Consider the following 27,908-nt stretch of genomic DNA (forward strand, 5'->3'; position numbering starts at 1 on the left):
ATGCAACAGTTGCTAGCTGAAACTCGTATTATCATATTATCAGTCTCCAAAACAGATATTGCCACAGCTGTTGTTAGCTTTGATTGTGAGAGAGAAACTGGTTCAAGAGAATGCCTATCTTGTAGTTACTTGCACAAAAGAATAAGAATTGATTTCAAGGCAAAATAGCCTATATAAGCTATAATATGTCTGGTAACAGATTTGACTTGTACAAAAAGCTACAATGGTGTAAATTAGTGTGATGTTTACACAGGGAAAATATTGAATGATTTAGGTGTTGCAATTTCATTTTATACTTCCAATATTTGGATGGCCTAGAAATCGAACTACAGATAAACTAGAAAAAAAAATAAAAATGAAGTAAAGCCTCTCTCCTAACAGCTACAATTCACTGATTTCACCATCTCTGCAACTGCCTACCCACATGTACAAATTTGACTTTGAGTTATTGTTTGATGGTAAAACACCACAACAATCCCTCCTTGGAGACTGCACCCAAAAAAGAAAAAAATGTTATAGTCGATATGTGAGCAAGTTGATCTAGACACCATACGACAAATGTTATGTATAGAAGTGTTAAAAATTGTACCTTTTGCCATCTATTGTTATCTGGTCTTTTCAACAAAACAATGTTGTTGATATTCTCAGGTGACTCAATTTTCCATCTGCAAGAAGGTGAAGGCTCTCTATGTCTATAATAAATCCCAATAATCTGATTTCTTGAATGATCAATTTTCGCGGTGTTCATGTAATATACAAAAGGTTTCTGGCAAGGATGTCTTGTGACAGGCCTAGTGTTGAATGCATAAGCAGTGTAATCTGCTCTTTTGTACCAATTGAGAAATGTTCTTGTAGGCATTTCAAGTTCTCTAGGTGAAACATTTCCTCTAATTATCTGAACAACATAGCCCCATGACACTGAAATTGACCAATATCTCTCTTTGTCATAGCAAATTGATTGTTGCATTAGGTTAGCAGAGTCGAGTTTTGATGATTCGAATAGGCGTTGGAGACCTTCAACCCTCGAAATTCCTGGGAATATTGGGTCTACTACATCAAGATGATGAAGTGAAACTAGTGGTGTCACTGGATGTGCTCCCAATAGGCCTAGTAAGTTCCCATATACATCATACTATACTACCACAAACAAAAAAACAAAAAAAATCATCAATTTCAACCAAATGCTTTAATACTAGCTCGGACTTTTCAAAATGTTAGCAGATCTTACGATATTAAATAAAATTTTACCTGATGAAACCCGCGTTCTTTTGTAAGTGGTACACCAAGTTCAGCCATACAAGCTTGAATTCTATCATCACTTCCATACAATCCAGGATATCTTTGTATGCAACGATCTTGCATTTTTTCCAACTCTTTTGCCAATGGATAACTAATTGCAAATCCACCACCACCATAAGCCATTGAATATGAAAAAAATATATTTTGTACATGACTTTCTGATGAGCTACCAATGTAATAATATTGGTTATGATCATATTTTGATAAAACCCTAACTACATTTTCCACAAAAAATACCGTATCATCATCCCCCATCACGAACCATCTCACGTCTTTCAAGCCCAACCTTAATGTCTCCGAAACAACCCTAGATATCCTTAGAGCCGATCTACTCCCTTGTCTATTCGTATAATGAAATTTTGTAGTGTCATCTGAAAAAAAAAAGGATCGATAAATCTACTATGTTTAAATAATATAATTTCAATGATAATAACCTAAAGATCGAAACAAATCACCTGAAATCCTAATATCAGGTAGGGGTTCATTGTTATTAATTTTGACATTTTCATCTAACCAAACAACACCTCTTGTCTCTCCTGGTTTCCACCATAATTTAATATACTCTTTCCTTTTATCCCACAAAATCGACGATGCAGCTATCCCAAACACTACATGTTTGAGATTAGTTTCCTCTTCTTTTTTTCGTAGTACATTTTCATCATTCTGTTCGTTTTTTTTCTCTTCATCTTGAAGAATAGTAGTGTTATTATTCGTCGAAAGATGATCAATTTCATTGATATTGGAAGAACAGTCTGAATCATCATTGTTAAGAATGTAATTTGTGGAGTAAATAAGATAAATGATTAATATTAAGACGAATAACCAAGTTATGATGTTCCGGTGGCTTAATTGAGAACGTTGAGAAGCACTCATTATAATTATTATTGTTAATTATTATTATGAAGAGATTAATTAATTAAAATGGTTGAGTTTGTTTACAATAATTCATTATGGACAAAAAAATTGGTGAGTAAGAGACATAATCGGATTAATTTTTTCAAAGTTTGTTAGTGGGATGAATACATCTAAGCGATGCGCAAATAATATTAAATTAAATCAACTAATCCTTAATTCAATACATTTTATCTTGAGCATTTTATTATATCGTTCTCTTAAAATAATAACAAGCCTAGATATCACCAGGAAAATTTTTATTAACGAGATTGGGGACCGACAACATAGATATATAATTTATATAGTTATATTAAATTACGCTCGATTTCAATTATCAGGTCACTTTCTAAACGGATCGAAGCACAAGGGTCCACGGAGCACCGAAACGTTCTTTGGGGCTTATGTGAGTAATAACTAGCCCATGACCCATAATATACCTGCAGAGTTGATCACATGAATTGGGTCCTACAACTTTGTGGGCCATACCCTTGGAATTAAAAATTTTCAAATTAACCCAATTTTTTAAAAAAAATAATTAGAACCCCGTCTTTTGATTATCATCGCTCGATCACTTTTTTTTTCACAGAGTGACTATTTAGGCCATCTTAGCGTACAATTTGGGATGTTTCCTTTTTGATTTTGAACTTTAGCACGCGAAAAGTCTGTTTGTTCAAACGATATAAATATGTTCTTGTCTTACAAATTTCACCTATTCAGAATGGATCTAGAGAGTTGAAAAGCGTGTACTAGGTTAGTAAATAACAACTTAAAACAATTAACCATGAACTTACATTATTTCAAAATTAGTGGAAGGACAATAGAGTTGAATTTAGACAAAATTGATCCTATCTAGTGATAAATGGAAATATCTTCTTTAATTCCCCTTAATTATTTTTCTGCATACATACAATATCTTAAATAGGATTTGGACTTTTGGTGGATATATAAGTGTAAATTGACTACTCAAAAACCTAATAAACACCACAAACAAAAACTATAAGAAAAAATAAATTCATTCTTTCTAGAGCCAACATTGAAACATGACTTATCTAATCACCACATGCCCCTAAGGTCCAACACTCCTTTAATTTCTCTGGCTAATATTGTCATTTGTCCCCACATTTCATTGTTAGGTATATAAACAAAGGAACCAATTCAGTCAGAAATATACTAGTGAAAGAAACACAAGAGAGTAGTTAAGATGAAGATAAGTAGGCTATAGGGTGGATCTAGGGTTTGGGAGGTTTCATTCAAATTTCATCGTTAAAAAAATTCATTGTATATATAAGATAATTTTTTATTTTGTTACGTATGGGTATATGATTTAGGATCACCTAAACACAAGTAAAGATTGACTCAATGATTTAAGAGTTAAAAATTTACCTGAGTTAAGAGCATACGCGGAGCCAAAGTTAGTTTGAGAGTTCTAAATCTTAGGACAGAACAGAAAAATATTGCAAAACATGCTTTTTTAAAAAGGGATAAGGTACAAATACTTCTAGATTATGACCGAAATTTCAGTAACACGCCTTAACTAAACTAAGGTCCTATTACCCCATTATTTTTTTTTAAAAAAAAATTTGTACACCTTTTGTTTTATGAGACACACTCGTGCGTGAGAGATATTTAGATGTCACGTAAGCCAAAAATTTACACAGAATTACAAAAAAATGGGTTTGGGAGGAGGGGGTGGGTGGGTTGTAATAGAACCTTAGTTCAGTTAAGGTATGTCTCTAATTTTTCGGTCATAGTCTAGGAGGTACTTGTGCTTTTTCTCTTTTTAAAAAGATAAAGAGAAATTTTTATTGATATTCGGCTTTGAACCTACAACACTTGTATGAAAATCATTTTTACCACCTTCCTTATCACTTTTAGTTGTCAATCAATTTTTAAACAAAATTGACAAATTTTATATATATAATTTTTCATAAGCTAGTGAATTTGTTTGAATCACGAATCCCACCTAGCTCCGCTTCTGAGTTTGGCTGCTTATTTTTATAATTACTAATTCATTTTCATCTTGACAGGAGGATGTAGGTAGATATACTCCTATGGGTCCACTTCAAAATTATGGATAATGTTCTGCCGTAGAAAAACTTATCTATTTGATTATAATTCGATCGGATCTAACTTTACTATTAAAATTTGTGATATATTATAAAATGCACAAATTATAGTGTAAGGGTTGTTTGGTTGGTGGACAAGTGATTATAATCTCGAGATAAATTCAAGTGATTTATTTTATTCCATAGATACAATTTTTTATTTTAAAATTAAAAATTCTTATGATAGTAAATTTTATAACAATTTTGATATAATAATAATAATAATAATAATAATAATAATAATAATAATAATAATAACAACAACAACAATAACAATAATAATAATGAAATGACATATTTGTCCTTCTCTATAGCTTTTATCTCAACATTTTATAACAATTGCTAGGTTAAAATTGAATACAGAAGTTTGTTCCAATTTATCTTGTTTACATAAAAACATTTCTTTATATCATATCCAATATATTCCATTTTTAGGTCAACAAACTAAATAACTTTCAATAATTAAAAAATATATCTTATTAATTGTATTATAAGTGAGAAATTAAATAACTTATTCTTTAACCAGATAACGTATTAAGACAAAAGCATATGACAACAATAAAACGTCTAATCTTTTATTCCTCGAAATTATGAGACAAAAAAACATGAGAGTACGATATGGTGAGTAGCCCTATAAGCTTTACTAGAGGGGCCTCCCAAGTCCAAAAACTATAGACAACAAGAAAGGCTACACATGCCCCCCCTACTATATGATATTCTGATATCAATATTCAAGATTCTTCGATGTTAATTAAATTGACGATGAATGAATTCATATTTAATAGGATGAAAACGGTCGAGTTTAAGTGAAGCAAATTCAAACAAAACAATAATTTACCATAAGGGGGGAGTGGGAATTGTTGGCGACGAAGGGGTGGAGGGCGGAAAGAAGACAATGAGTTTGAAATATCACTAATAAAATTATTTTTTATTTACCATCCCACTAGAAAGATCATTTTAAGAAAATATTTTAACCAACTTAACATGAAACTAGATTTTTTTTCCCTTTCACTCTAAACATATTGTTGGATATTTTGTAATATATAAATTATCTTAAATTGGATAGATATATTTGTTCACGAAAGAATATCACTGTAAATGAAATTTAGTCATTTATTCATAAAAGAACATAGTTATCTCTTAAATTATACAAATATAAACTTTCTAGAAGTAGCCTAAGAGAAAAATCTGCAGATATATACGAGGGCTTTGTCGTTGTATTATGAAGGAAATTGCTTGTATTACCCCTAATATATAAGTATAGATATAATATCTCTTTAAGAAAAATGATTTTACACGCATCAAAATCATCTTCTCTTCAATTGTATTTGCTTATTATTTTTCTAAACACATACACTAGAAATCTTTTGTCACTACTAAGTACATTGCAAATCCAATCTTCAAAAAATATCTAAGCCCACAACTCATTAATGCAAGTGAGAGAGTGATACAATATATTAAATCAAGAAACAACAATTTTAGATACAAAGTAAATTAATCTCCAACATTCTTTCTTTTATATATATATTTTTTTTCATTTTTTGATTCCAAATGTTTTTGTATTATGTTGATCATTGAAATGAAGGCATAGGGATAAGTGTTTATGCCATGTGAAAATCTAGTTGTATAGGCATGGGATAAGATAATTCTTCAATGACAATCATTTCTTACTTTTCTATTTAATTACCCTCTTCTTAACCTTTTGTGCCAGTAAGAAAGTTGTATACATACATAACTTTTTGTCCAATCTCAATATTTAAATCCTTAAGAGACTTCTTTATTTGTGGAGTATATAAATAGATCAACTTTGTGTAAAGTTTGCAGGATATCTGCTTAATTATTACTTAACTCTTCCTCCATTCAAAGGCAAAAGCATCAATATCCTACTTCTCTTCAGGTATATATATTGTATATTGATTATGAGCCTACCTTATTGAATGAAAGTTTGATTGCTAATAATAAGATTCATACTCACCACTCTTTTCAAAGTTTATTTATGAAATTACAGTGAATATATTATTGTATTTTGAAAAATTGCATTACGCACTTTGCGCATTATGTCCCTCACGTAGTTCTGTTCTTGAGTTTTGTTAAGAAGTTGCACACTAGTAGATGAATGAGAAATTGATCTCTTTGTATGAACTTGAATAAATCTTCCCTCGTAAGCTAACTTTTGAGGTTGAGTTAAACTCGAGTGTCGTATTTTTACGTGATATCAGAGCCACACTCGTCCCAATTGTTGTTCAATAGTGTTAGACTTTCATTTATAAGCGTTTACGCATCAGTTAAAGCCAGGGGATTCGGGATAATATTAAGAAGTCTCATGATGGTAGAGGAATGAGAAATTGAGTTAGATTCATGTACCATATCTTTACAGGTTTAGAATGACCCTGGATACGAGTCAACTCAAAATTTTAATTATATATAATACTAAAAGAGATATACCGTCAAGAAAATGACTTTTAATATTTATCTTTATCGACTCTTTTATAATAACCTAATAAGTAAGTTATATCAATAAAAGATATTACATTTATCTTCTACACGATAAATAAGAGTTTTTATCAAGCAATTAATACTTCACTAATTAGGACATGTTTGACTAGAGAATAAATTATTCTGCTATTAATTATTTCGAATTTTGTTATTTAGGTGTTGTTATTCCGTCTTCAATTTGAGATAAGAATAACATTATAATTTCAGAATAACTTATTACGAAATAAATATCTCACAATTTTATTCCAACAAAACATAAAATAAACTCATCAATAAACTAATTCTAAAATTAATTATTATTTATCCCCCGTACCAATTGAGTCGTGAAGTATTTATTGAGGTTAATATTCGTCCTAACGTCATTGTCAAGACAACAAATGTAGGCTATAATGCTTAAATAGTGAACTACATATAATATTTTCAAGCAACTTTTAGTATATAACCTAATATGCCCTTCTTTGACCAAATTACCCTTCTAAATTTGAGGTTTTCAAGTGTTTTTCCACAAAAGGTTCTTTGATGGACACATATTTTAAAAAAGAGTTAGCATTTTCATTCCTACTTTACCCTTTTAACTCTCGTCTCTATTCACCTAGTCTGCGATATTTGAATTGAGATTTGATTAAATTTAAATTTCATAGAAAGTGTAAAGTACTTTTTAATTAAAGTGGTCGTTTTATATTCAGCGCTCGATTTGAAAATTTATGATTAAAAAAGAAAAGAGTATTTTCCCCTCATTATCGATGAATCGTCTTATATCACGTAAAGCTTATCCTTGTATAGTCTTTTCTCTAAGTGTTGTTATTGTCATACAAACTAACAGTAACAAGATATCATTTTCAAGCTACTAAGTCTTGCTATTTTCAGTCATTTTCTGTCACAGGCCATTCAACTAATATTAATATCTAGCTAAGCTACAATGACTTGTAATCTGTCCATTTATAAATTGTTTCTATTTATCTTCTAGTTTAAAAAATCAATACTATTGATATAATATATTTTAAGATTATAAATTTTTAAAAAATATTTTTTATATGTTTAGCTTGTATGCCAAAAGTATCTTTTTCTATATACACCCAAATACTATGATGTTAAATAAAAGAGTATACATGCATTTAGAAAACATAACTATCATGACACTTTTGTACTACAAAATTTTAAGTTATTTAATTTTTATATGATTAAAAATATACTTACATCCTTTCTTAAACTTTATATGGTATTCTTATTCCTTTTTAATTTATCCCTATAACACTAAAACATTTTTAGACGAGATATTTCGAAATTAAATTTAAGATTCAATTTATATAATATTTTATTTAGATAATTGTTACATACTGTTTCGTAATATATCATATGGTATCTTTTTAATGCACATAATATTTATACATATTTTATCGTTTTCTTTCGTTATGTAATGTCAAACATTCATAATTTGAATGATATACCTACGAGAAAAATAGGATACACAATATAAAAAAGTAGGGTAAATGATGATTTATAAGTATATTAAGTAACAATTAAAACAAATATCATATTTAAATTAACAATACATCGAGTAACAACTATTCAAACAAAAAATAAAGAGAGTTTTAATATCCCAGTAAGATAACTATCTGAATTTTTATTTTATTTTAAAAAATTTCAATTTTTCACTTTGTAATCATTTTACATCGAATATAAATTTCCGTATTCTTTATATTTATATTTCTTATTGAACGTTTCGTCCAATCATATATCGTCGTGTAACAGTAAAAATGAAATGATTTGTGTAACTGGAGATAAAACAGAGTGTGAGCAGAGACACATATATATAGTGCTTTGATACAGACATGAGAACTGTTTGTGTACGCAGAAATAATGGAAGAAGAAAACAAGCAATCTCCTCTTATACCGCCATTGCCAAGAGATCCAAGAGGTTCTCTAGAAGTTTTCAATCCTTCAACCTACTCTTCCCGATCAACAAATCCTGTTTTCCGATCACAACCTTCATGGAAAAATTGGACCGCCGCTGATCCCATTACCAGTAGTACTATCCCTGAAACAGAGGAAAAAACAGAGCAAATCGCAATTCCCAAATCGAGTAACGAAAATGAACAAATCGCTACTTCATGGATGGCAATTGCTCCGGCTTCAACGAAATTGGCTTCTCCGATTACTCAAAAATCAATTACCGGTGGTGAGAAGGTCAATTCGAAGGCGGCAGTGGATGAAGTTGGTGCTGCTGCTCAGAGAGCAGCCGAGTGGGGACTTGTGTTGAAAACTGATGATGAGACTGGGAAATTGCAAGGAGTTAAAGTTAGAACTTCTGGAGATGATACGAATGGTAAAACAGAAACTTCTCGAAGAGATTCCGGCAACTCTGGTCGGAGTTCCGGCGAATTTTCTGATGATGGAGCTGGTAAGCATTTAATACAAATTTTAACATACACTTCGAATTCAAATTTTCCCAAACTTTTTCATACTCGATATTTACATTAAATCACACGATTCGATAAGTTATAAATTAAAATATGTATTAACAATCTAATATCGTTATACATTTATTGATTTGAAGTAACTACAATTGATAAATTATTTTAACGTAAAAATACAGGCAAAGAGAGGGGAATTCCAAGAGTTTCAGAGGATTTAAGAGATGCCTTATCAACATTTCAACAAACATTTGTGGTGTCGGATGCAACCAAACCCGATTACCCGATTCTGTATGCAAGTGCTGGATTTTTCAAGATGACGGGTTATACATCAAAGGAGGTTATAGGAAGGAACTGGTAATAACCATAAACTATTTTCGCGATTTATTTATTTGTCTTACTTTTCTTTTGATATACGTTTTATTGTTGGATCGAGTTTAGTCGGTTCATGCAGGGTTCGGGTACGGATCCTGAGGATGTGGCTAAGATCCGAGAAGCATTGCAATCGGGTTCAACTTACTGTGGAAGATTACTAAATTATAAGAAGGATGGGACCCCTTTTTGGAATCTTCTCACTATTGCACCTATTAAAGATGATGCTGGCAAAGTACTCAAATTCATTGGGTAAGTAAAATTTGCAAAAAAAAATTAATTACGCATTTAAATTATTATGACGATATATTATATATTTCCTATGAAGTACACCCTAATTGTTCGTCAAGTGAACTAATTATATCAATACTTTTTACATAAATAGAATTCGAATTGAATATGAGAAATAACCAATTATTTAACTACCTATTATTCTGTTAATTTAAAGGTATAAATATCCCGTTTCTACCAATTTATACAGTACTAAGATGAAAAACACATAATAATTTGGATAATGACATACAAGAATAATGGTCCAAGATTTTTTTCTTAATAAATTATAATGGTCCAAAGTTTAAATGTTGAAAGGTATTACTTCTTTCTTTTTAATTTATTTGTCTAATTTCTTTTTATTTAAAATGAAGTTTAATAAAATTAATTTTTTTTAAAAAAATTGTGATCTTAAACTTCAGAATGTAAAGTATGCAGAAACATCATTAAATCTTATATTCTTTTAAGTATATCAAAATAAAAATAAAAATAAATAAAACAAACAAATTAAAACGAAATATCGTGGATTGAATAGGGGTTTGTTCCCTTATCTTTTCAATGATGCTTGTTTTTCTTTTGTAACCAGCTGGATGTTGTCCTCATCTTATCTATGGAAAGATTGAATACATGATTAAGATGGGAAGATAGTGGGCCTTAATACAGGAATGCCTTGTTTTGGACCATTTTCTCTTATATATACTTCCCATTTTATATTAATTGAACTTTTGAGGTATTTTTTTAGGGTAATTTTCACATATAGCAAATAAAAAATTTATATTTGTATGCTATAATAAAGTTTGCATAATTGTGCTCCATAGCAAACATAGAAACTGTATAATTCGCTATACATATACAGTTGAAGCAAATTGTATAAAACGAAGTGTATAAAACAAGAAAGAGAAAGACACTTGGGCAGAGAACTGTATAAAAATGAAGTGTATAAAACGAATTGTATTATTGTAAGTGTATAGAACTATTATATACAATTTGAATTTGTATAAATGAGAAAGAGAGAAAGACAAAAGAGACTTGACAAGGAATATACAATTGAATCGAATTGTAGAAAACGAGAAAGAGAGAAATTAGATACAATTTGAAAATTGTATAAAACGAGAAAGAGAGAAAGACAAAAGAAACTGGGCACAAGAGTATTTTTATTGTATAATTATAAGTGAATAGGACGAATATATATGTACTTGCATGTGTATATACAATTTTCTCACACTTTATACAAACAGATACACTATTTATACATTTCGCTTCTGTTTGTATAAGTGAGAAAAGCGAGGGTGGCGAGCGAGATTTGGGAGAGTGGCGAACGAGATATGGAAGAGGGGAGAGAGGGGAACAAAAATATATGTATTTATACAATTTTCTCTACTTTATACAATTAGAAACAATTTTTATACACTTGTATTTGTATAAAAAGTGAGGAAGCGAACGAGAAATTGGAGGAGAGTGGCGAGCGAGATATTTAGGAGAGAGGCGCCTGACAATTTTTTACTAACGTTTGTTATGGAGCACAATTAAATCAAAACCCTAGCTACTCAACTTATTTTAGATTATCAGTTTACTATTATATATAATTTTCCCCTCTTAAAAAGTATAAAACATCTGAAAAATTTAATCTATGGAATGGAGAGAGTATCACAATAGGGAGCCCATCAACTTTTTGCCTGAAGTGTTACTATTTCATCCTTTTTACAACTTTTGGGGTCTTTCTCATGCACCCATACAACTTGTTGAATTGTATCCCCAACACCTCCGCCCCCCCCACCCCCCACCCCCACCCCAAACCCAAACCAAACAACAAAAAAAGAACTTGATTGATTCAATTCTCCCTCAATTTGTCCGTGATGGTAGGTGGGCCTATAGTATAGTTCGATTATGTAGTTGGATAATTGCGGAAATTTTAAATACTTCTAAAACTAATTACTTAAATATACATTACTTTATAATATTATAAATTTTAGCAAATTTTGGTATGCTCAAATATATATATATAGGGTCAAAATTAGGTGTAATTTGTTGTAGATACACTGTATCCAAGTAAATTTACATGCATCTAGAATACATAAACAAATCTCACTTGCCTCCTTTCCATCTTGCTCTCTACTATCATATCTCGCTCATCACTCTGGTATCCTAGATACATGCGAGTCACATCAGCTATATGTATCTAATGTGATTCAAATATATAGACAAATCTCGTTCGTCTCCTCCTTGTTCTTGCATGCTTTCCTCCCTATTTCAAATATGATTTTTATGTTTGCTATACGTGAAAATTACTTTAAATTATTTATATTGAGCTTTTTAATTTATAAATCAAATTAAACTAATAAAACTCGAGGTTTATTATTATTTTTTTATAAAAAATAACTTTTGGGTTTTGAGGTTTAAATTATTCATTAAATACATTTGACTTGTTAAATTGCTGATCAGATAATTCTTTGAGATTATAGACTCTACAAAATATTCAAAATTTATATATAAACATATCCAACAAGTAATCCACTCCTTAAATCTGTTGGTATATTATACTAATTAATTAAAAACATACTAATTAATAATGTAATAAAATTAAAAATAAAATTTTGGCAGAATGCAAGTTGAGGTAAGCAAGCACACAGAAGGCTCCAAGGAAAAAACTGTCCGACCCAACGGCCTTCCTGAATCATTGATACGCTATGACGGTACTTTTTTTTTTTCTTTTTTACGTAATTTTCAAATATATATATTTTTTTTCATGCATACCTTTAATAAAACTTCTGACTCGGCTATGTTGGCAGTGCGTCAGAAGGAGATGGCTAGTAATTCAGTGAATGAGTTATTAGAAGAAATAAAAAATCCAAGAAGGGCAAGAGCACTTAGTGAATCAACAAATAATAGACCAACTTTCATGAGAAAGTCAGAAGGAGATCAAGTTGAACAAGATAAACAGGATACTCATAAGCTAAATTTAGTGAACAAAGCACCAGCAAGAAGACATTCACATGCTGGTACTAGAACCACCACCATGAAGATGGAGAAGATTAACGAAGTCCCTGAAAAGAAACCTAAAAAATCTGCTCGTCTATCTTTCATGGGGTAATTATTACTTATAACTTCTCTTTTCTCGGTACAGTATGTTATTCAGACTCTCCAACTATGTTATTGCAATCGTATGTACTATTTGAATTATATATATATATGTGTGTGTGACATTAAACATGCATGCAATGCACATTACCTTATACGGTGTAATTACGTATGTACAGGATTATGAAGAAAAAACGTTCTAGTACTACAATGACTACTGATGATGATGATTTTGAGGCAAGGATGACAATGGATAATGACGATGACGATGATGATGAGAGTGACAACGATGGACGACCAGTTAGTGTTGATGACAAAGTGAGGAAGAAGGAAATGAGAAAAGGTATTGATTTAGCAACGACGCTTGAACGTATCGAGAAGAACTTTGTCATTACTGATCCAAGACTGCCTGATAATCCTATTGTAAGACATACTTTATCACCTTTTTATTCAAAAATTAAAATCAAATTAAGTTATTTTTGTGTAACGTTATGGTTTTTTTGTGTTTGATAAATCAGATTTTTGCATCGGATAGTTTCTTGGAGCTGACAGAGTACAGCCGTGAAGAAATCTTGGGAAGAAACTGCAGGTATATTGATATATATATATATATACACACACTATATTCTTGAAACTTTGCCATATGTTATTAAATAAAATAATTGAAGTAGAGTTGATGATTGAATATGTGTTGAGATCCCAAATGCACTTACTTTGTTATAATAAATTTTTTCAAAGAAAAATTTCCGAAAAAATTATACTTCATAATACTAATTCACATATTTTTACTAGTGGAGTGTTAATAAGTGTCTAGAAAATATAGTGTCATTCCCTTTTTAAATGATGGATGTGTGAGACAACACGCAATCTCAAGACTCTTCAATTTTGACTTCTGGTCGGTGATGCAGTGATACTGAAGCATAAAACAATTATTTATTCTGTCTCAATTTAGAAAGGTCATATTTTCAATTTAATTATAAAATTCTTCTTTCATTCTTAGTGAAATGATTATTAGTTACGCAAATGTCTAACCTATGTTTTAAACCACAAATTTCAAAAAAATTCTTTTTTTCTTAAAGTTTATGACAAGTTAAACAATGTCATATAATTGAGACGAAGGAGTATCGATCATGGAGTCATGGCACACTAGCTAGAGGTACATAAACCAAAGGAAGAGAGCCAAAATGACTAACTCGTTATATTGTTGCTGTTTGGTTTTGCTATTGTTATAGGTTTCTTCAAGGTCCTGAAACTGATCCAGCTACTGTGAAGAAAATCAGACAGGCAATTGATAATCAAACTGATGTCACTGTTCAGCTTATTAACTACACTAAGACTGGTATATATGCTTTCAAACTTCAAGAGTGTGATTTGGTTCTACTTGAAAAGATGTAGCAAACTTATTGTGTTTACTCATCAGTTATCCCCAAAAATATTGAGAATTTTGGATCTTTTGGTTAAAAATACAAAGTATTTTATTGTTGAAGCAAGCAACTGATGTATCCTATAAAAATTCAGGCAAAAAGTTCTGGAACTTGTTCCACCTTCAGCCTATGCGTGATCAGAAGGTATGTATATTACTAATGTTGTTCTTGATGTTAGATAAAAGTGCCGCGACTCTGAAGTTTTGTTCTACAAAAACTTTCTTAAAATCCTTATTCAATGGCTCTTTTGTTTATAATCAGGGAGAGGTGCAGTACTTCATCGGAGTGCAACTAGATGGAAGTCAGCATGTAGAGCCACTTCAAAACAGTATCCCTGAAGACAAAGCAACAGAGAGTGCAAAGCTGGTCTAATCCTACTCTAATTATCTTGAGTTGCCTTTATTTCACATAAGTTTTTAATATTCCTTACTACTAGTATCTGGTAGTGATATGACAGATACATAAGTACTCAAGAATGGTCCCTTAGTTTGAGCATTCGTATATATATCAAATGGAATTATTCATGTTTTATGTGTCATATATGGTCTTCACTTTGGATGGTGAGGCCTATCTTGACGATGGTTTTCATTTGTCTCCTATCAGATAAAAGAAACTGCTGGAAATGTTGATGAAGCAGTTCGAGAGCTTCCAGATGCCAATTCAGTAAGTCCAAAATGTTGAACATGACTGTTTAGGACTTATCTGTAGATGTTGAATTGTACGAGCTTGATCACAAACTGCTGAACTGATGTGCAGAAACCAGAGGATTTGTGGAGAAATCATTCAAAAGTTGTTCAGCCAAAGCCTCACAGGAAGGACAGCCCATCTTGGAAAGCAATACAAAAGGTATAATCACGTATAAATAATGTATGATCTACATATACCAGTAAGGACAAGTAATTATTGAATCCGGCTGGCTATTTGTGTGAAAATCCCTTTTTATATTCCCCTGATAATAATTTTAGTTTGACGTTTCACTGCCTTTGCCATCACTGAGAGGTTTGTGACTTGCAGATCTTGGAGAGTGGAGAACCGATAGGCTTGAAACATTTCAAGCCAATTAAACCACTGGGATCGGGCGACACTGGCAGGTACATTTTATTAAGAACATGGCCGTTCCACTTTAGAGTGGACCAAGTTATGCGATGCTACAGTCATCCAAAATGAATGTTTATTGGGAATAACTTGTGAACATGCAGTGTGCATTTAGTGGAGCTTTGCGGAACAGACCAGCACTTTGCAATGAAAGCAATGGATAAGAGTATAATGCTTAACCGAAACAAGGTAAAGAGTTAAATTGAAAGATCACATATGTTGCTGCATCCTTTTTAGAGATTAGAGATTATGCTGTTGTCCCCATCTTTTTAATGGGACTTACAAAGTTATGTAGTCGTGTAAAAACATCTTATATTACACCCCAATGCATCCTTGTGAAGAGAATGTTTTAACTTCTGACTTCATAGTTTTCTAAACCTGTTCAATATTTAAATGTGATGGAAACTAAGCACATATTGACTGTGGTGTATTTGAAGCTCCATTCCCATTCTAACATGCAAACTTATACTCTCTCATTATTCTATCTTTAATAAGGATCCACTTCTCTTTCTTGCAGGTGCATAGAGCTTGTGCAGAACGAGAAATCCTAGATATGTTGGACCACCCTTTTCTTCCCGCACTTTATGCATCTTTTCAGGTTAGATACATAGTAGAACTTGATGATAGAAATTATAAATATGTTGAGAAAATTGTTATCAGAAGAAAATGCATCACAGCATTTGATACTTGATGAATTCAGCAAACTGATAATATGTATATATGAATATACTTAATTATAATGGCATTGTGTACACATTTGAATCGTTGAGTTTTGCTGTGTTCAGACCAAAACCCATATCTGTCTAATAACTGATTACTACCCTGGTGGAGAGCTGTTCATGCTTCTAGATAGACAACAAACAAAGGTGTTGAAGGAAGATGCTGCACGGTATGTAAAATATATGTATAACCAAATTCGAAAAACAAAATAGTCTACAATTGTACCTATCCAAGAAGCATTTGACATAGTTATCTGAGACTTCAATATCATATTCTCACGGCCTCTTAAACATTTATTGAGATATTGCCATTTTGCTTCTGGTGACATACAGTTTTTTTTTGTTTTGTGCAGGTTCTATGCCGCTGAAGTTGTAGTCGCCTTGGAGTACCTTCACTGTCAAGGTAGCCTTTATATCCACATGTAATATATACACAATTAGATCTGAATAATCATAACGTCTTTATTCATTCTTTTCTAACTAATCCAATTCTACCAACTTTTAGACTTACATGATCAAACAATTTCCTATACCGTATTAGCAATTGAGGAGAATGTGTGTTCATGAATCAATGTTGATGTATATGTTTTCTTACATTCCGTTCTTTCTTTCAAACTATGTACACCATTCACTTTGACTATAGGTGAATGGAGAGATTAATGCTTAATAAGAATACTTATGCCTTAATGGTGAGTGATCTTTGGTAAATGTGGCAATGCTGCACATGGCATATCGATCAAAGCAAATGCTTAGTATAAGTACTATTTGTCGCTTAGTTGAAAAATCTATCTCCATGTAGCCTTACTTGTCTTTTACCCACAGGTATAATTTATAGGGATCTGAAGCCTGAAAACGTCTTGCTTCAGAGTGGTGGGCATGTATCTTTGACGGATTTTGATCTTTCCTGTTTGACATCTTGCAAGCCACAGGTATTTAACTCATAACTTTTGTCAAGTATGCAAAATATTGCTTATCCTCATGAGGTGACTTCACGAACATAATTAGTTACTAATGGATGCCAATACACTGTTTTGGTTATTTGGACAGCTTTTAGTTCCAGAAATCAACGAAAAGAAGAAACATCAAAAAGGCCAACATAATCCAATCTTCATGGCTGAACCTATGCGTGCATCAAATTCTTTTGTTGGAACTGAAGAATACATAGCTCCGGTTAGACCTTTTTTTTCCATTTTTTTTGAAAACGAGCTACTTGTAATTGTTTATAGTCAATGTTTGTGAAGGTTGTATTATAAGTCAAGCTGTTATTCATACATATCCTGTTCTTTAAACAATCTCTTTTCGCTTGTTTATTTAACAGGAGATCATAACTGGAGCAGGGCATACTAGTGCAGTGGATTGGTGGGCTCTTGGTAAATCTTTAGAATTCATTTGCGCCCTGAGTACTGATATTGGCTGATCCTTTAATCTTCACTTAGACCTTTCTACACCATACTTGCCTCAATTGTTTATGCTATTATTTGACGAATAAAGTGTCATTTGGCAGGCATTCTTTTGTATGAAATGCTGTATGGTTATACACCATTCAGGGGAAAGACAAGGCAGAAGACATTCTCAAATATACTACATAAGGATTTAAAATTCCCAGGAAGCATACAGGTATGATATTTCAATGTAACGAATTTATAAGTGCCTCGATTCAAATGTGAGAGTACATTTTTCCCCTCCAGTTTCTAAAACTGTCTGTTTATGCTCTCCTTTTTCAGTCTAGTCTCCACGCGAAGCAGTTAATGTATAGATTGTTGCACAGAGATCCCAAAAACAGGTTAGGATCTCGTGAAGGAGCAAACGAAATCAAGCAGCATCCGTTCTTCCGTGGTGTGAATTGGGCATTAATTCGTTGCATGGTATTGTTATGAGCTCTTTCTTTAACTTGTTAATCTGTCTTTCTCTCATCATTCAAGTTATTTGTTGTGTGACAAACATTTCTTAAGATGAAAGCGACAATTCACCCCTAACCAGAACTCACCCGCTGCTAATTAGGACGATTTGTTGGTCGAAGATTAGGATAGAACGTTGTTATTGTTCTCTTCTCCATTATTTTCGACGACTTCTTCACTATTGTATTTACTTTACATACTTGATATTTGATACGTTTTACTTTAGTCAAGTATTTATCGAAAAATAACATGTGAAACAACTCTTCAGAACCCTCCCAAACTAGATTCTGCTCCTTTTTTGGGAACTGAAGCTGAGAAAGAAGGAAAAGACATCAATCCTGAGATGGAGGATTTACAAACAAATGTTTTCTAAAAGGTACTAGCATTTCTTTTCTCAACAATACTTCATTCATTTTTTATATTTTTCTATAGTTGGAGAATATAAATTAATGTATTATTATTTAGTTTGTTGCAGAGATGAAATATTTATATCCCAATCAAATCAAGTGCATGAGTGAAGATAAAGTGATCTTCAGAACCTCCCTGCAACAGTTAATCACTTGATGATTTTGTAAAAAATAAAATGGTGGTTTTTCATTTGTTCTTTTTTTCCTTTGATGGTTTGTGTTTTTCTTTTTATATGCATAGTTTGGTTGTTTTGTAATTCTTAATTCATGAATTCCTCAGTAGATATTGAGTTAATTAATTTGTTAAGCCTAATTTTCTTCATTTAACTTATTATTTATTGCATCCTAATTCCAGTTCTGTGAAAGTGAAAAAAAAATCGTTTATTTTAATTGATTACATAAATCATAGTACATTAATATCTATCTTATAATAAATAGATTTAAATATGTTCACCATTATAATAGTAGCTGATAGTTAGATGTCACAATATCTTGTATCTGACGGCAAATACAGTACTATGCTACAAACCTCAAACAAGGGGAACATATTAATATATTAATATATATATATATTTATATATATATATATATATTTAATTTAAGATTATATGATATTATTGAGAAAAATGCTTAAATATGTCATTGAACTTTGAGGAAAGCATTATTCATGTCATTCGTTAAAAGTTTGGCTCATCTATGTTATTTTTGTTTGAGAAAGTTCATCCATGCAATTATTTGTTAACTAAAAAACACTTTGATTTCTCAAGAACATTTTTTACACGTGGTTAATTATTATTTCGCTACATCATTAATTAAATCATTATTTATAAAGGAAAAAGTTCAAATACGCCATCGAATTTTAATAAAAGACTCATCTATGTCATTTTAGTTAACAAATAATGACATGGATGAACCTTTTCTCAAATGAAATTGATATAGATAAACCAAACTTTTAACGGATGACATAAATAAACTTTTTTCAAAGTTCGATCACATATTTGAGTCTTTTTTCCTTAGTTATTATTTATAAGTAGTGTTATTTTTTTTGTTAAAAATAAATTATAATTTTAATAGAAAAAAATAATTTCCATTTGTCAATTATAGTAGAAATTTTGTGTCATTTGTTAAATAACAGAGTCAGGAATAAAATATTTTCAAAGCAAAGAATAAAATTAAATATATTACTGTTAGGAATAAAATATTTTTAAAGCAAAGAATAAAATTAAATATATTAGGGACATACTTGACCATTTTCTCTTCTAGGAAATATAAATATGAAGAGGAAGCATTATTGCAACTTACACATATGTCAATTCAATTCTATTAAAGTTTATATTCTCTTACTTTTTCTTTCTACCACTGTTCACAAGACATTTTTTTAAAACAAAGAAAAAGGAATCACAAGTTAACATAAATGTTTTAGAGTTGTAAAAAGTGCTTTACTACAAAGTATTATAAATCCACATAAAAGTTTTTAGTTGTGTAAAAGATAAGTGATAAACTATGATTGGTTTATACAATTATGTCCACAGCTTGAATATTATTGTATATAATTATAAGTGATAAATTTATATAAGAATACATTGAAAAGATACATATCATATGCTTATTAACTTTGTATTGGTATATTATACTCTTGCTATTTCTATTTACTTATCAAATATTTTCTAATTTAATTTATTTTTTTACTTATATCATTTTTGACAAATTAAGAAGGACGAAATAGAAAGGGAAGACTCCCCTCACTTTTAACGGAAGTCTTTTTTTATAACTATAGACACTTCTTTTGAAATTGATTGAATTCAATAAATTCTAGGAGTTAGTTTGAAAGGTAACACTTTCTAACAATAAGTTTTTCATATTTAGAATTCAAATTCAAACTCGATCTTTCTAATTGAAGGGGGAAACAACTTCATCGATGTATCCACATTTTAAAATCGAGTATTTACATTAGTTACTTCAAATATCTAATCTTTTTAACGATCGTGTTCTAGAATACATGCATTAGTATATATAATAATTAAAAACATGATTATATCTCAAAAGAATTTCGCATCCTTTTTAATTTTCAAAAATAATCTCATCATGAATGATATAACTTTAACTAATATTAATATTATAATATATTATATCCAATATTATTTTTATACGCTTTATCAAAGTGATTAAAGTCTAAAAGACAATATACCCACTTATAGTATAGTAGTTATTATAGTTTTTTAATTGAATCCCAAAAATAAATTAACTACTTTTACACCTGACTTCCCAATACACTCTGTCACTACCAAAACTTCAGATCCAACACAATTCTCCTTCTCTGTTTCCGCCATAGCTTTGAGCTTAGAGCTTAGAGCTTAGAGCTTTCCACCTTCATCAAGCTCAAATTTTGACTCCATTAATGGCTTCCCCTAGCAACAACAAATCCAAGAATCAATTAGTTTCCACTATGATCAAACAAGGTTTCATTTCCAACCCATATCTATCTCCTTCTCCTTCTCCTTCCCCACCTCGTACCTCCAACCCACCTTCCCCTATCCAAATTCCAACCCGACCCAGTAATTCTAGCCCCACCCTTTTCGAGATGATGTCAGAGGAGCAGACCCGAGAGTCCAAACACTCACTCGAATCGCGATACCGAACGCAAGAGAGAGTTTCGAGGGTTTTGGCTGATGCTCCGTTTCCGGCGGTGGGTGATGTTAGGCTGACGATAGGGGCGCGTGATGGGTTTAATGTTTCTATGGATGTTCACCGGAGAGTGCTAGTCGGACGGAGTAGGTTTTTCGCTGAGAAACTTCAGAGGAATGGGTCGCATTCGGTGGAGATACTTGATTGTGATGACGTAGAGGTTTATGTGGAAACACTGGTGCTTATGTATTGTGATGATTTGAAGAAGAGATTGATGGGTGAAAATGTTAACAAGGTCCTGGGATTGCTTAAGGTATACTTGTTTTTTCTGTTAACATCATCAATTTTTACTCAATTTTCGTTTTCATGTATAATCAAGTTATATTAGGCAATCCTCTCCTCGTTAGCTAGTTTTCTAGGATTGAGTTAAACTCGAAGTCTACCTCATCACATACTTGTCAAAAAAAAAGAAGTTCATATATATCTTCACATAGTATCGGAACCAGACTCCTCTATTCATGTTGTTGTGTTTCTCAATGTTGAATCCCCGAGTTATATTGTCCATGCTCTAGTTGTCCAGCATAGGGCTTGTGAGGGAGTATCAAGTCTCACATTGTTTGAGACAAGGAGTTGTGATTTCCTATGGACAATCCTTCCTTGGTGGGCTAATTTTCACAAGATCCGTCTTTTACATGGTAAGAGAGCCAAGACTCATTGATCACGGTTGTTGTGTTTCGTAATGTTGGACCTCCGTGTTATATTATCCATGCTCCATTTGTCCTGTCAGTGTTGAGTCCCACATTAGTTGAGAGAATGGGTTGTGGTCTCTTTATATGGTTTCGGCTTCCCCTCGTAAGCTAGCTTTAGACGTAGGTTAGGCCTGAGATCCACCACTTTACATGATAAAAGCGAAACTTTAGTTCTTATGGAGAGGACATCTTACGGAAATCATCATCTTCCCTCTGCTTGGGTGCTCCTTCAGTAAATGAGAAGTCAATCGAGAGCTAGATATTGTAAAAGAAACTCTAAGTCTATAGATTTATTGGCAACTAGCAGAACGGGTAGTGTACCAAGCTTGAATTTTCCTATCGCAAAGTTTTAACTACACTGATGACTTGGGACTTTGAGTTTCCGTTTATGATTTTATGTTCTGTATTAATATTTCTTTTTCATCACAGATATCTTCGGCAATTATGTTTGATGATGGAGTATTGGCTTGTTTGGAGTATCTGGAGGCTGTTCCTTGGTCCCAACAAGAAGAGGAAAAAGTCGTATCTCATCTCAGTCAACTTCAGCTTCCTGATTCAGCTGCTGGTATACTTCAGAGACTGGTTGCTGAACCATCAACATCTTCAAGATCCGATGACATTCTTCAGAGACTACTTACTGGTGTCTTACATGCCAAGGATGATAAAGCCCGTAAAGAGATGAAAAAAGTGATATCTCGTTTGCTAAGAGAAAACACTAGCAATAGTAGCAGTCATGAAAGTAATCTTGATATCTCAAGGGATACTCTCTATCATTTTTGTCATAGATGCCTCACTTCGCTAATACTTAGCTTGTCTGAAGCTACATCCGTGGATGACAACAGGCAGCAGGACCGAGGGGTTCTAATGGGTGAGATTGCTCGTGAAGCAGACAATCTGCAGTGGCTAGTTGATATCCTAATCGACAGGAAAATGGGGGATGAGTTTGTGAAACTATGGGCAGAACAAAAAGAACTTTCCATTCTTCACTCCAAGATTCCCACCATGTATCGACATGAAATCAGCAAGATCACTGCACAACTTTGCATTGCAATTGGTAGGGGAAATTTGTTAGTGCCAAAAGATGTTAGATACTGTTTGTTATCAACATGGCTGGAAAGTCTATATGACGATTTTGGGTGGATGAAGAGGGCTGGTAGATCTATTGACAAGAAGCTGGTTGAAGAGGGACTTGGTCAGACTATTCTAACACTACCCTTAGCTCAACAACAAACCATTCTGCTTAACTGGTTCGATCGATTCCTAAACAAAGGAGATGACTGTCCCAATATTCAGAGAGCTTTCGAAGTTTGGTGGAGAAGGTCATTTGTTAAACAATACACAGTCGATTCTCAGTTACAATTAGCTATCTTTGATTATACAGAGTGAGAAGGAGAGATTGTACAATGTCAATCTTGGTTTGTTACATGCTCCTATACACCAATGTATATATGAAAATGCATGCCCCCACCATTTTTTCAAACAAACAGTCATGTACTTTCTGTTGTAAATTAGGATCTTCAGTTTGTATAAAGATGGCAGTAATTTCGATATACAACCAAACCAACCCCAAAAAAATGAATAAAACACTATTATCAAAGATAGTCTTGTTAGAATTTCGAAATTTAAAATGTAAAGATTAATCAAAATACATGTGAATTGACATCTAAATAGTAGCTAGCATCTAAAGTATTTATTAGTGGCAACTGTAATTGCCGCTAAAAGCTATATTTGTCGTCTATAAAACTGTTTATTAGTGGAAACGTTTATCGCCGCTAAAAGGTTTAAACAGTCGCCATAAAAACTAGGCTTTAGCAACAATTTTATCTGCCGCTAAAAGGAATTGGAGTCACCACTAATGGTTGCTTTTGTGACGACTAAAACCGTGCTAAAAGTTTCTTCAGACTAAAGTCGTCGCAAAAAGTGGCGACTAAAACTGCCGTTAAAGAGTATTAATGTCGTCGCTAAAGTACATTAGTGGTGACCAAAGTCGTTGCTACAAGTTAAGAAGGTCGTCGCGAAAAGTAGCTTTTAGTGGCAACTAAACCGCCGCTAAAGGGTTAAATGTCGTCGCTAAAGAGTATGAAGGTCGTCGCTAAAAGTCTCTTTAGTGGCGACTAAAGTCGTCGCTAAAGGGTATGACGGTCGTCGCTAAAAGTCACTTTCAGTGGCGACTAAAGTCGTCGCTAAAAGCTCTTTCAGTGGCGATTAAAGTCGTCGCTAAAAGGGTGTGAAGGTCGTCGCTAAAAGTCTCTTTCAGTGGCGATTAAAGTCGTCGATAAAAAATGAAGGTCGTCGCTAAAAGACTCTTTCAGTGGCGACTAAAGTCGTCGCTAAAAGTGTATGAAGGTCGTCGCTAAAAGTTCTTTCAGTGGCGACTAAAATCGTCGCTAAAGGGGTATGAAGGTCGTCGCTAAAAGTCTCTTCAGTGGCGACTAAAGTCGTCGCTAAAAGGGTATGAAGGTCGTTGCTAAAAGTCTTTTAGTGGCGACTAAAGTGGTCTCTAAAGGGTATGAATGTCGCCGCTAAAGCTCTTTCAGTGGCGACTAAAGTCGTCGCTAAAAGTCTATTTCAGTGGCGACTAAAGTTGTCGCTAAACGGTATGAAAGTCGTCGCTAAAAGTCTCTTTAGTGGCGACTACACTAAAAGGTATGAAGGGCGTGCTAAAAGTCTTTTCAGTGGCAAAGGTCATCGCTAAAAGTATTATCAATGGCGACTAGGGTCGTCGCTAAAGGGTTTAAAGGTCGTCACTAAAAGATGCTTTTAGAGATGACTAAAACAATGTTTTAGTGACAACTTTTGTAAAAACCTGGGCTAGGAATCTGGTTGAACAATGTATAAACATAAACGAGGAAATTAGAACCAGAAGCACCATCACATTAATATTAGAATATATCTTTTATGTATACATGTATATATATTTTAACCTGATATATATCACAGCAGACACACTCCACTACTACTACTCTTAACAAATGTTCTTTTGTTAAAAAAAAAAACAAGTTTTAGCATTCTGCAATTCCCTGCTGGAAATTGCTCAGGTATGTATCAATATGCCCAAGGCTTTCTTCAAATAAATGAATCGTAAAATTTACCAACAAAGTCTACATTTTGTAACTATGGAGCTAAAATAATGACATGTTACCACACGTTGGAGGCAGGGAGTCTAACAACACTTTTCACCTTTCAGTAACTATGAAAATAAATAATGTACACGTAAACATGTCAAACCAACATGGGCCAGGTAACTATCAACATTATAAGATTTGCTGAAACCAATCTATCAGGTGTTGGTAAGACTTGTGTCTCCTTCAAGGACTTCTTTTAAATTCACCTGATGTCGAATGGTCAATGATAGGATCTGCTAATCACGCTGCACAAAGAAATATTGCAAGTTGCTTACCTGCAAAATCGATCCCAAAGGAAAAAAAAGTAAGATGGCTAAATCAAGAAAGGATGACCTTAATTATTGTTCCAATTATTGCTCCTCCAAGTCCAAGAGGGTGGGTGTCCCATTTAAAATAGAAGGAAAACAATAAGCGCAAAGGAAAATGGGGAGAAAAGGGGATGAAATCCATTAAAGCTGAAACTAAAATATTGATGAACAGTAACCAGAATGGTAACTAAAAGAAGAAATTTGATGCACAATATGCAAAGGGAACATCATAAACCAAGTAGCTGCATCAATGTATCATATCACAGAAAGAGTTTATTCTCCTTGTATTAAATTCTTTACCTCGGCTATTATCCTTCCATAAGAATCCAGCAGTGCCTCAAATATAAATTTGCAGAACCAGAAAATTCATTTAATCATCATAGGGTCTGGTTGATAATTCAGCTCAACATGTTCAACACTGGCATAAAGGAAGCAGAAGATAAAACACCGGGAAATAAGGATCAGTTATTTTGGAAGGTACAAAGCACATCAAAGTTTAAAGAACATTCACAAGAATGACAAGAAAAAAGAGCAGGAAATGAATGGATATAATATGATTATTTGAGGGATCAAAGTAACCAACTATTCTATTTATTATCTCCTCCCGGTGCTGAAGTTTGGATTTCATTGGATTTTAGAGTTTCACCACCCCTAGAAAGTTCACTTTAATATGCAGCAAGGATTTACAAGCTACCACAATAACTGTAGGTAATTGGAATAGAAGTAGATAACTTCTTAGATTTCGAATCTGTCCCTTTTGTTAGTTATGTACTAGAAAACCACTTTAACTTAAAGTTGACAAGTTTACGAGGACTTCTCCAATATACACAACATGTGCTCGCGATAAAAAAATCTTGGATAAAATATGAGATGCAGACTTCACATAAATAAAACATATGTAGCTAACACTTAACAATATTTTCCATTTAACTGGTGATCCATTTTATGCTCGCATACAATGATAATCACATACATATCCATCTCAAGCATCTGAAACCTCTCACTCTACATGACCAGCTTTTCTCGAACACTTGTATTGCTGTCAGTGGCTTGGTATGACTTATGGGTCTAAAATTGTCAAATCACCAATGTATTTTACCCCGTTATTCTCAATCCTATTTATGAAGTAAATATTTTTAAAATAGTTATCACAATGTATACAGCATATTCAAAATAGTACAACATCCATGCGAAATATGATCCACTGCAAAGAGCAACCAATTATCTATCGACATATATTAGGTGCTCCAAAAGGTTAAAAGAATACAGATGATCTAAGAACTGCTTTGACTCTTTAAACAACAGGTTTTCTCTCTCCATATGGTCATAACAAGTGCCAAATGGACCAGCTCCTACACTATTTCTCCATCTGGTAGTTAGATATATTATCTTTTAGCTTGAGATAACATTTTATCTAATTATTAGTTTGAAGTATTTATATTTTCCAAAGGTATGGAGTTCTAATAGACTTAAGAGTTTTTACTAGTTTAGGCCTACCCGAATAAGGCTTTATTTAATTATCTTGTTTCATTAACTCAAAAAGAGAATGACTTAACGAATAGTTTTTGGTGATACCTATGTGTTCCTATCTTTTTCTTCTCTCATTGTCATACTTCTCTAACTCTCTCCCAATCCCACCTCCCTTCTCGTCCTGCATCAGCCGGATGCACAGATATGCCAATATTTGATTGTTTTAACTTCTACAAAAAGAAACCATTCTGAGAATACTGTTTTTCCTGATTTAGTATTAAGACCTTAAAAGTTCCATAGACTAATCAGTTTTCTCCTTTGTGGCTTCCAATATGTTAGCTTATTCAAAAAAATTACGGCACACATAGAGGATATTATTAAGGTTCAAGAATAAAATGTCATGTTAAAAAGTCAAATAAATACCGTTGCCGAAGTTTAAACATCCCGGTGCCTATCGTCATTGGTATGCCCATGATGATACATTCGGTTACTCCTTCTATCTTATCATCCCTTCCATTTACAGATGCATTAAACAGGTGGTCAGTTGTCTTCTCAAATGAAGCTAACATCAGTACGCTATCTTTCATTTTCTGAACACCATGTCTAGTTATTCCGAGGACTTCACCCTATTAAAGTAACAAAGAATGTCATTAAGCTTGATACTTGGATATTAAAGACAATATGTTTTTGGATGAGGAAACTATTCCAGGAGAAGTACCTTATATGTCATCAGATCTGCAAGAAGCATCATGTGCCGCAAGTCTATTGTCATTCCATGACTTGACATGGTATAATTAATCTCATCAATTATGGAAACCCTTGCTGCTTCAATGCCTAGAGTATGCTGCACCTCCATTATATGATTGCTCTTTGTATAACGTCCATCAACTCCTTCAATGCCCATTACAGCAAGGAGACCGGTACTGCAGAAAGGAAAGAGCAGCTATCATGTAGAATTTCTATTTTATACCAACAGCTCATTGGAGCATGAAATCCCAGAGAGTGAAACCAAAAACCCAAGTTGCTGAAAACTGAACCAACACAGTAGAGTAGGATTGTAATTCTCTTTTACATTTCTTCAAAGGATCCTTGAAACTATATCAGACAACATTATTCTGACAATATAGTTTTTATTATATGAGTCGGAAGTCTTCCAAATT

General features: G+C 32.7%; 4 protein-coding genes across 6 annotated transcripts in view; 2 read left to right on the forward strand and 2 right to left on the reverse strand.

The window, feature by feature from the left end:
* Positions 1–152: 152 nt before the first annotated feature.
* Positions 153–2,176, reverse strand: LOC101264891 (uncharacterized). The gene is made up of 4 exons (XM_004251399.4): positions 1,755–2,176; positions 1,249–1,670; positions 590–1,132; positions 153–489 (listed from the first exon to the last, which is right to left on the reverse strand). The coding sequence occupies exons 1-4, from the start codon at positions 2,170–2,172 to the stop codon at positions 382–384; spliced, it is 1,491 nt and encodes a 496-aa protein (XP_004251447.2). The 5' UTR covers positions 2,173–2,176; the 3' UTR covers positions 153–381.
* A 6,185-nt stretch (positions 2,177–8,361) lies between these two features.
* PHOT1 (phototropin-1) lies at positions 8,362–18,784 on the forward strand. 2 transcript variants are annotated; one of them, XM_069290670.1, is made up of 24 exons: positions 8,362–9,195; positions 9,391–9,565; positions 9,650–9,832; positions 12,452–12,543; positions 12,640–12,937; positions 13,108–13,351; positions 13,447–13,517; positions 14,161–14,267; positions 14,447–14,496; positions 14,614–14,718; positions 14,956–15,015; positions 15,109–15,198; positions 15,367–15,443; positions 15,552–15,636; positions 15,965–16,045; positions 16,233–16,336; positions 16,520–16,569; positions 16,989–17,095; positions 17,214–17,336; positions 17,485–17,536; positions 17,671–17,783; positions 17,891–18,031; positions 18,333–18,440; positions 18,540–18,784. In XM_069290670.1, the coding sequence occupies exons 1-23, from the start codon at positions 8,655–8,657 to the stop codon at positions 18,435–18,437; spliced, it is 3,054 nt and encodes a 1,017-aa protein (XP_069146771.1). In that variant the 5' UTR covers positions 8,362–8,654; the 3' UTR covers positions 18,438–18,440; positions 18,540–18,784.
* Positions 18,785–20,682: 1,898 nt separating this feature from the next.
* LOC101254564 (BTB/POZ domain-containing protein At5g60050-like) lies at positions 20,683–23,329 on the forward strand. Its single transcript, XM_004251236.5, has 2 exons — positions 20,683–21,409; positions 22,275–23,329. Exons 1-2 carry the CDS (start codon positions 20,870–20,872, stop codon positions 23,229–23,231), a joined length of 1,497 nt encoding a protein of 498 aa, XP_004251284.2. The 5' UTR covers positions 20,683–20,869; the 3' UTR covers positions 23,232–23,329.
* A 1,557-nt stretch (positions 23,330–24,886) lies between these two features.
* Positions 24,887–27,908, reverse strand: part of LOC101265201 (DNA-directed RNA polymerase III subunit 1) — a 30,528-nt gene continuing 27,506 nt past the window's right edge. For both annotated transcript variants that reach the window (XM_069291617.1, XM_004251400.5), the window contains exons 25-28: positions 27,467–27,671; positions 27,172–27,374; positions 25,579–25,696; positions 24,887–25,245 (exon numbers count right to left, since the gene is read on the reverse strand). Coding sequence is in view for 1 of the 2 variants with exons in the window: in XM_004251400.5 (XP_004251448.1) it covers positions 25,645–25,696; positions 27,172–27,374; positions 27,467–27,671 (460 nt within the window). In the remaining variant the exon portion in view is untranslated. The remainder of the gene's footprint in view (positions 25,246–25,578; positions 25,697–27,171; positions 27,375–27,466; positions 27,672–27,908) is intronic.

Source organism: Solanum lycopersicum, chromosome 11 (assembly GCF_036512215.1).
Source record: "Solanum lycopersicum chromosome 11, SLM_r2.1".
NCBI classification, from domain to species: Eukaryota; Viridiplantae; Streptophyta; class Magnoliopsida; order Solanales; family Solanaceae; genus Solanum; species Solanum lycopersicum.

What these genes read in the sequence shown, in the direction of transcription:
- LOC101264891 (XM_004251399.4), bottom strand. Translation starts at nt 2,172, where the DNA reads ATGAGTGCTTCTCAACGTTCTCAATTAAGCCACCGGAACATCATAACT. An exon ending in ACCTGATATTAGGATTTCAG is followed by an intron (nt 1,671 to 1,754) that starts GTGATTTGTTTC and finishes TTTTTTTTTCAG; the next exon opens with ATGACACTACAAAATTTCAT. An exon ending in AAGAACGCGGGTTTCATCAG is followed by an intron (nt 1,133 to 1,248) that starts GTAAAATTTTAT and finishes GTGGTAGTATAG; the next exon opens with TATGATGTATATGGGAACTT.
- PHOT1 (XM_069290670.1), top strand. Translation starts at nt 8,655, where the DNA reads ATGGAAGAAGAAAACAAGCAATCTCCTCTTATACCGCCATTGCCAAGA. An exon ending in CACTTTATGCATCTTTTCAG is followed by an intron (nt 16,046 to 16,232) that starts GTTAGATACATA and finishes TGCTGTGTTCAG; the next exon opens with ACCAAAACCCATATCTGTCT. An exon ending in CTGAAGAATACATAGCTCCG is followed by an intron (nt 17,337 to 17,484) that starts GTTAGACCTTTT and finishes TTTATTTAACAG; the next exon opens with GAGATCATAACTGGAGCAGG.
- LOC101254564 (XM_004251236.5), top strand. Translation starts at nt 20,870, where the DNA reads ATGGCTTCCCCTAGCAACAACAAATCCAAGAATCAATTAGTTTCCACT. An exon ending in AGGTCCTGGGATTGCTTAAG is followed by an intron (nt 21,410 to 22,274) that starts GTATACTTGTTT and finishes TTTTCATCACAG; the next exon opens with ATATCTTCGGCAATTATGTT.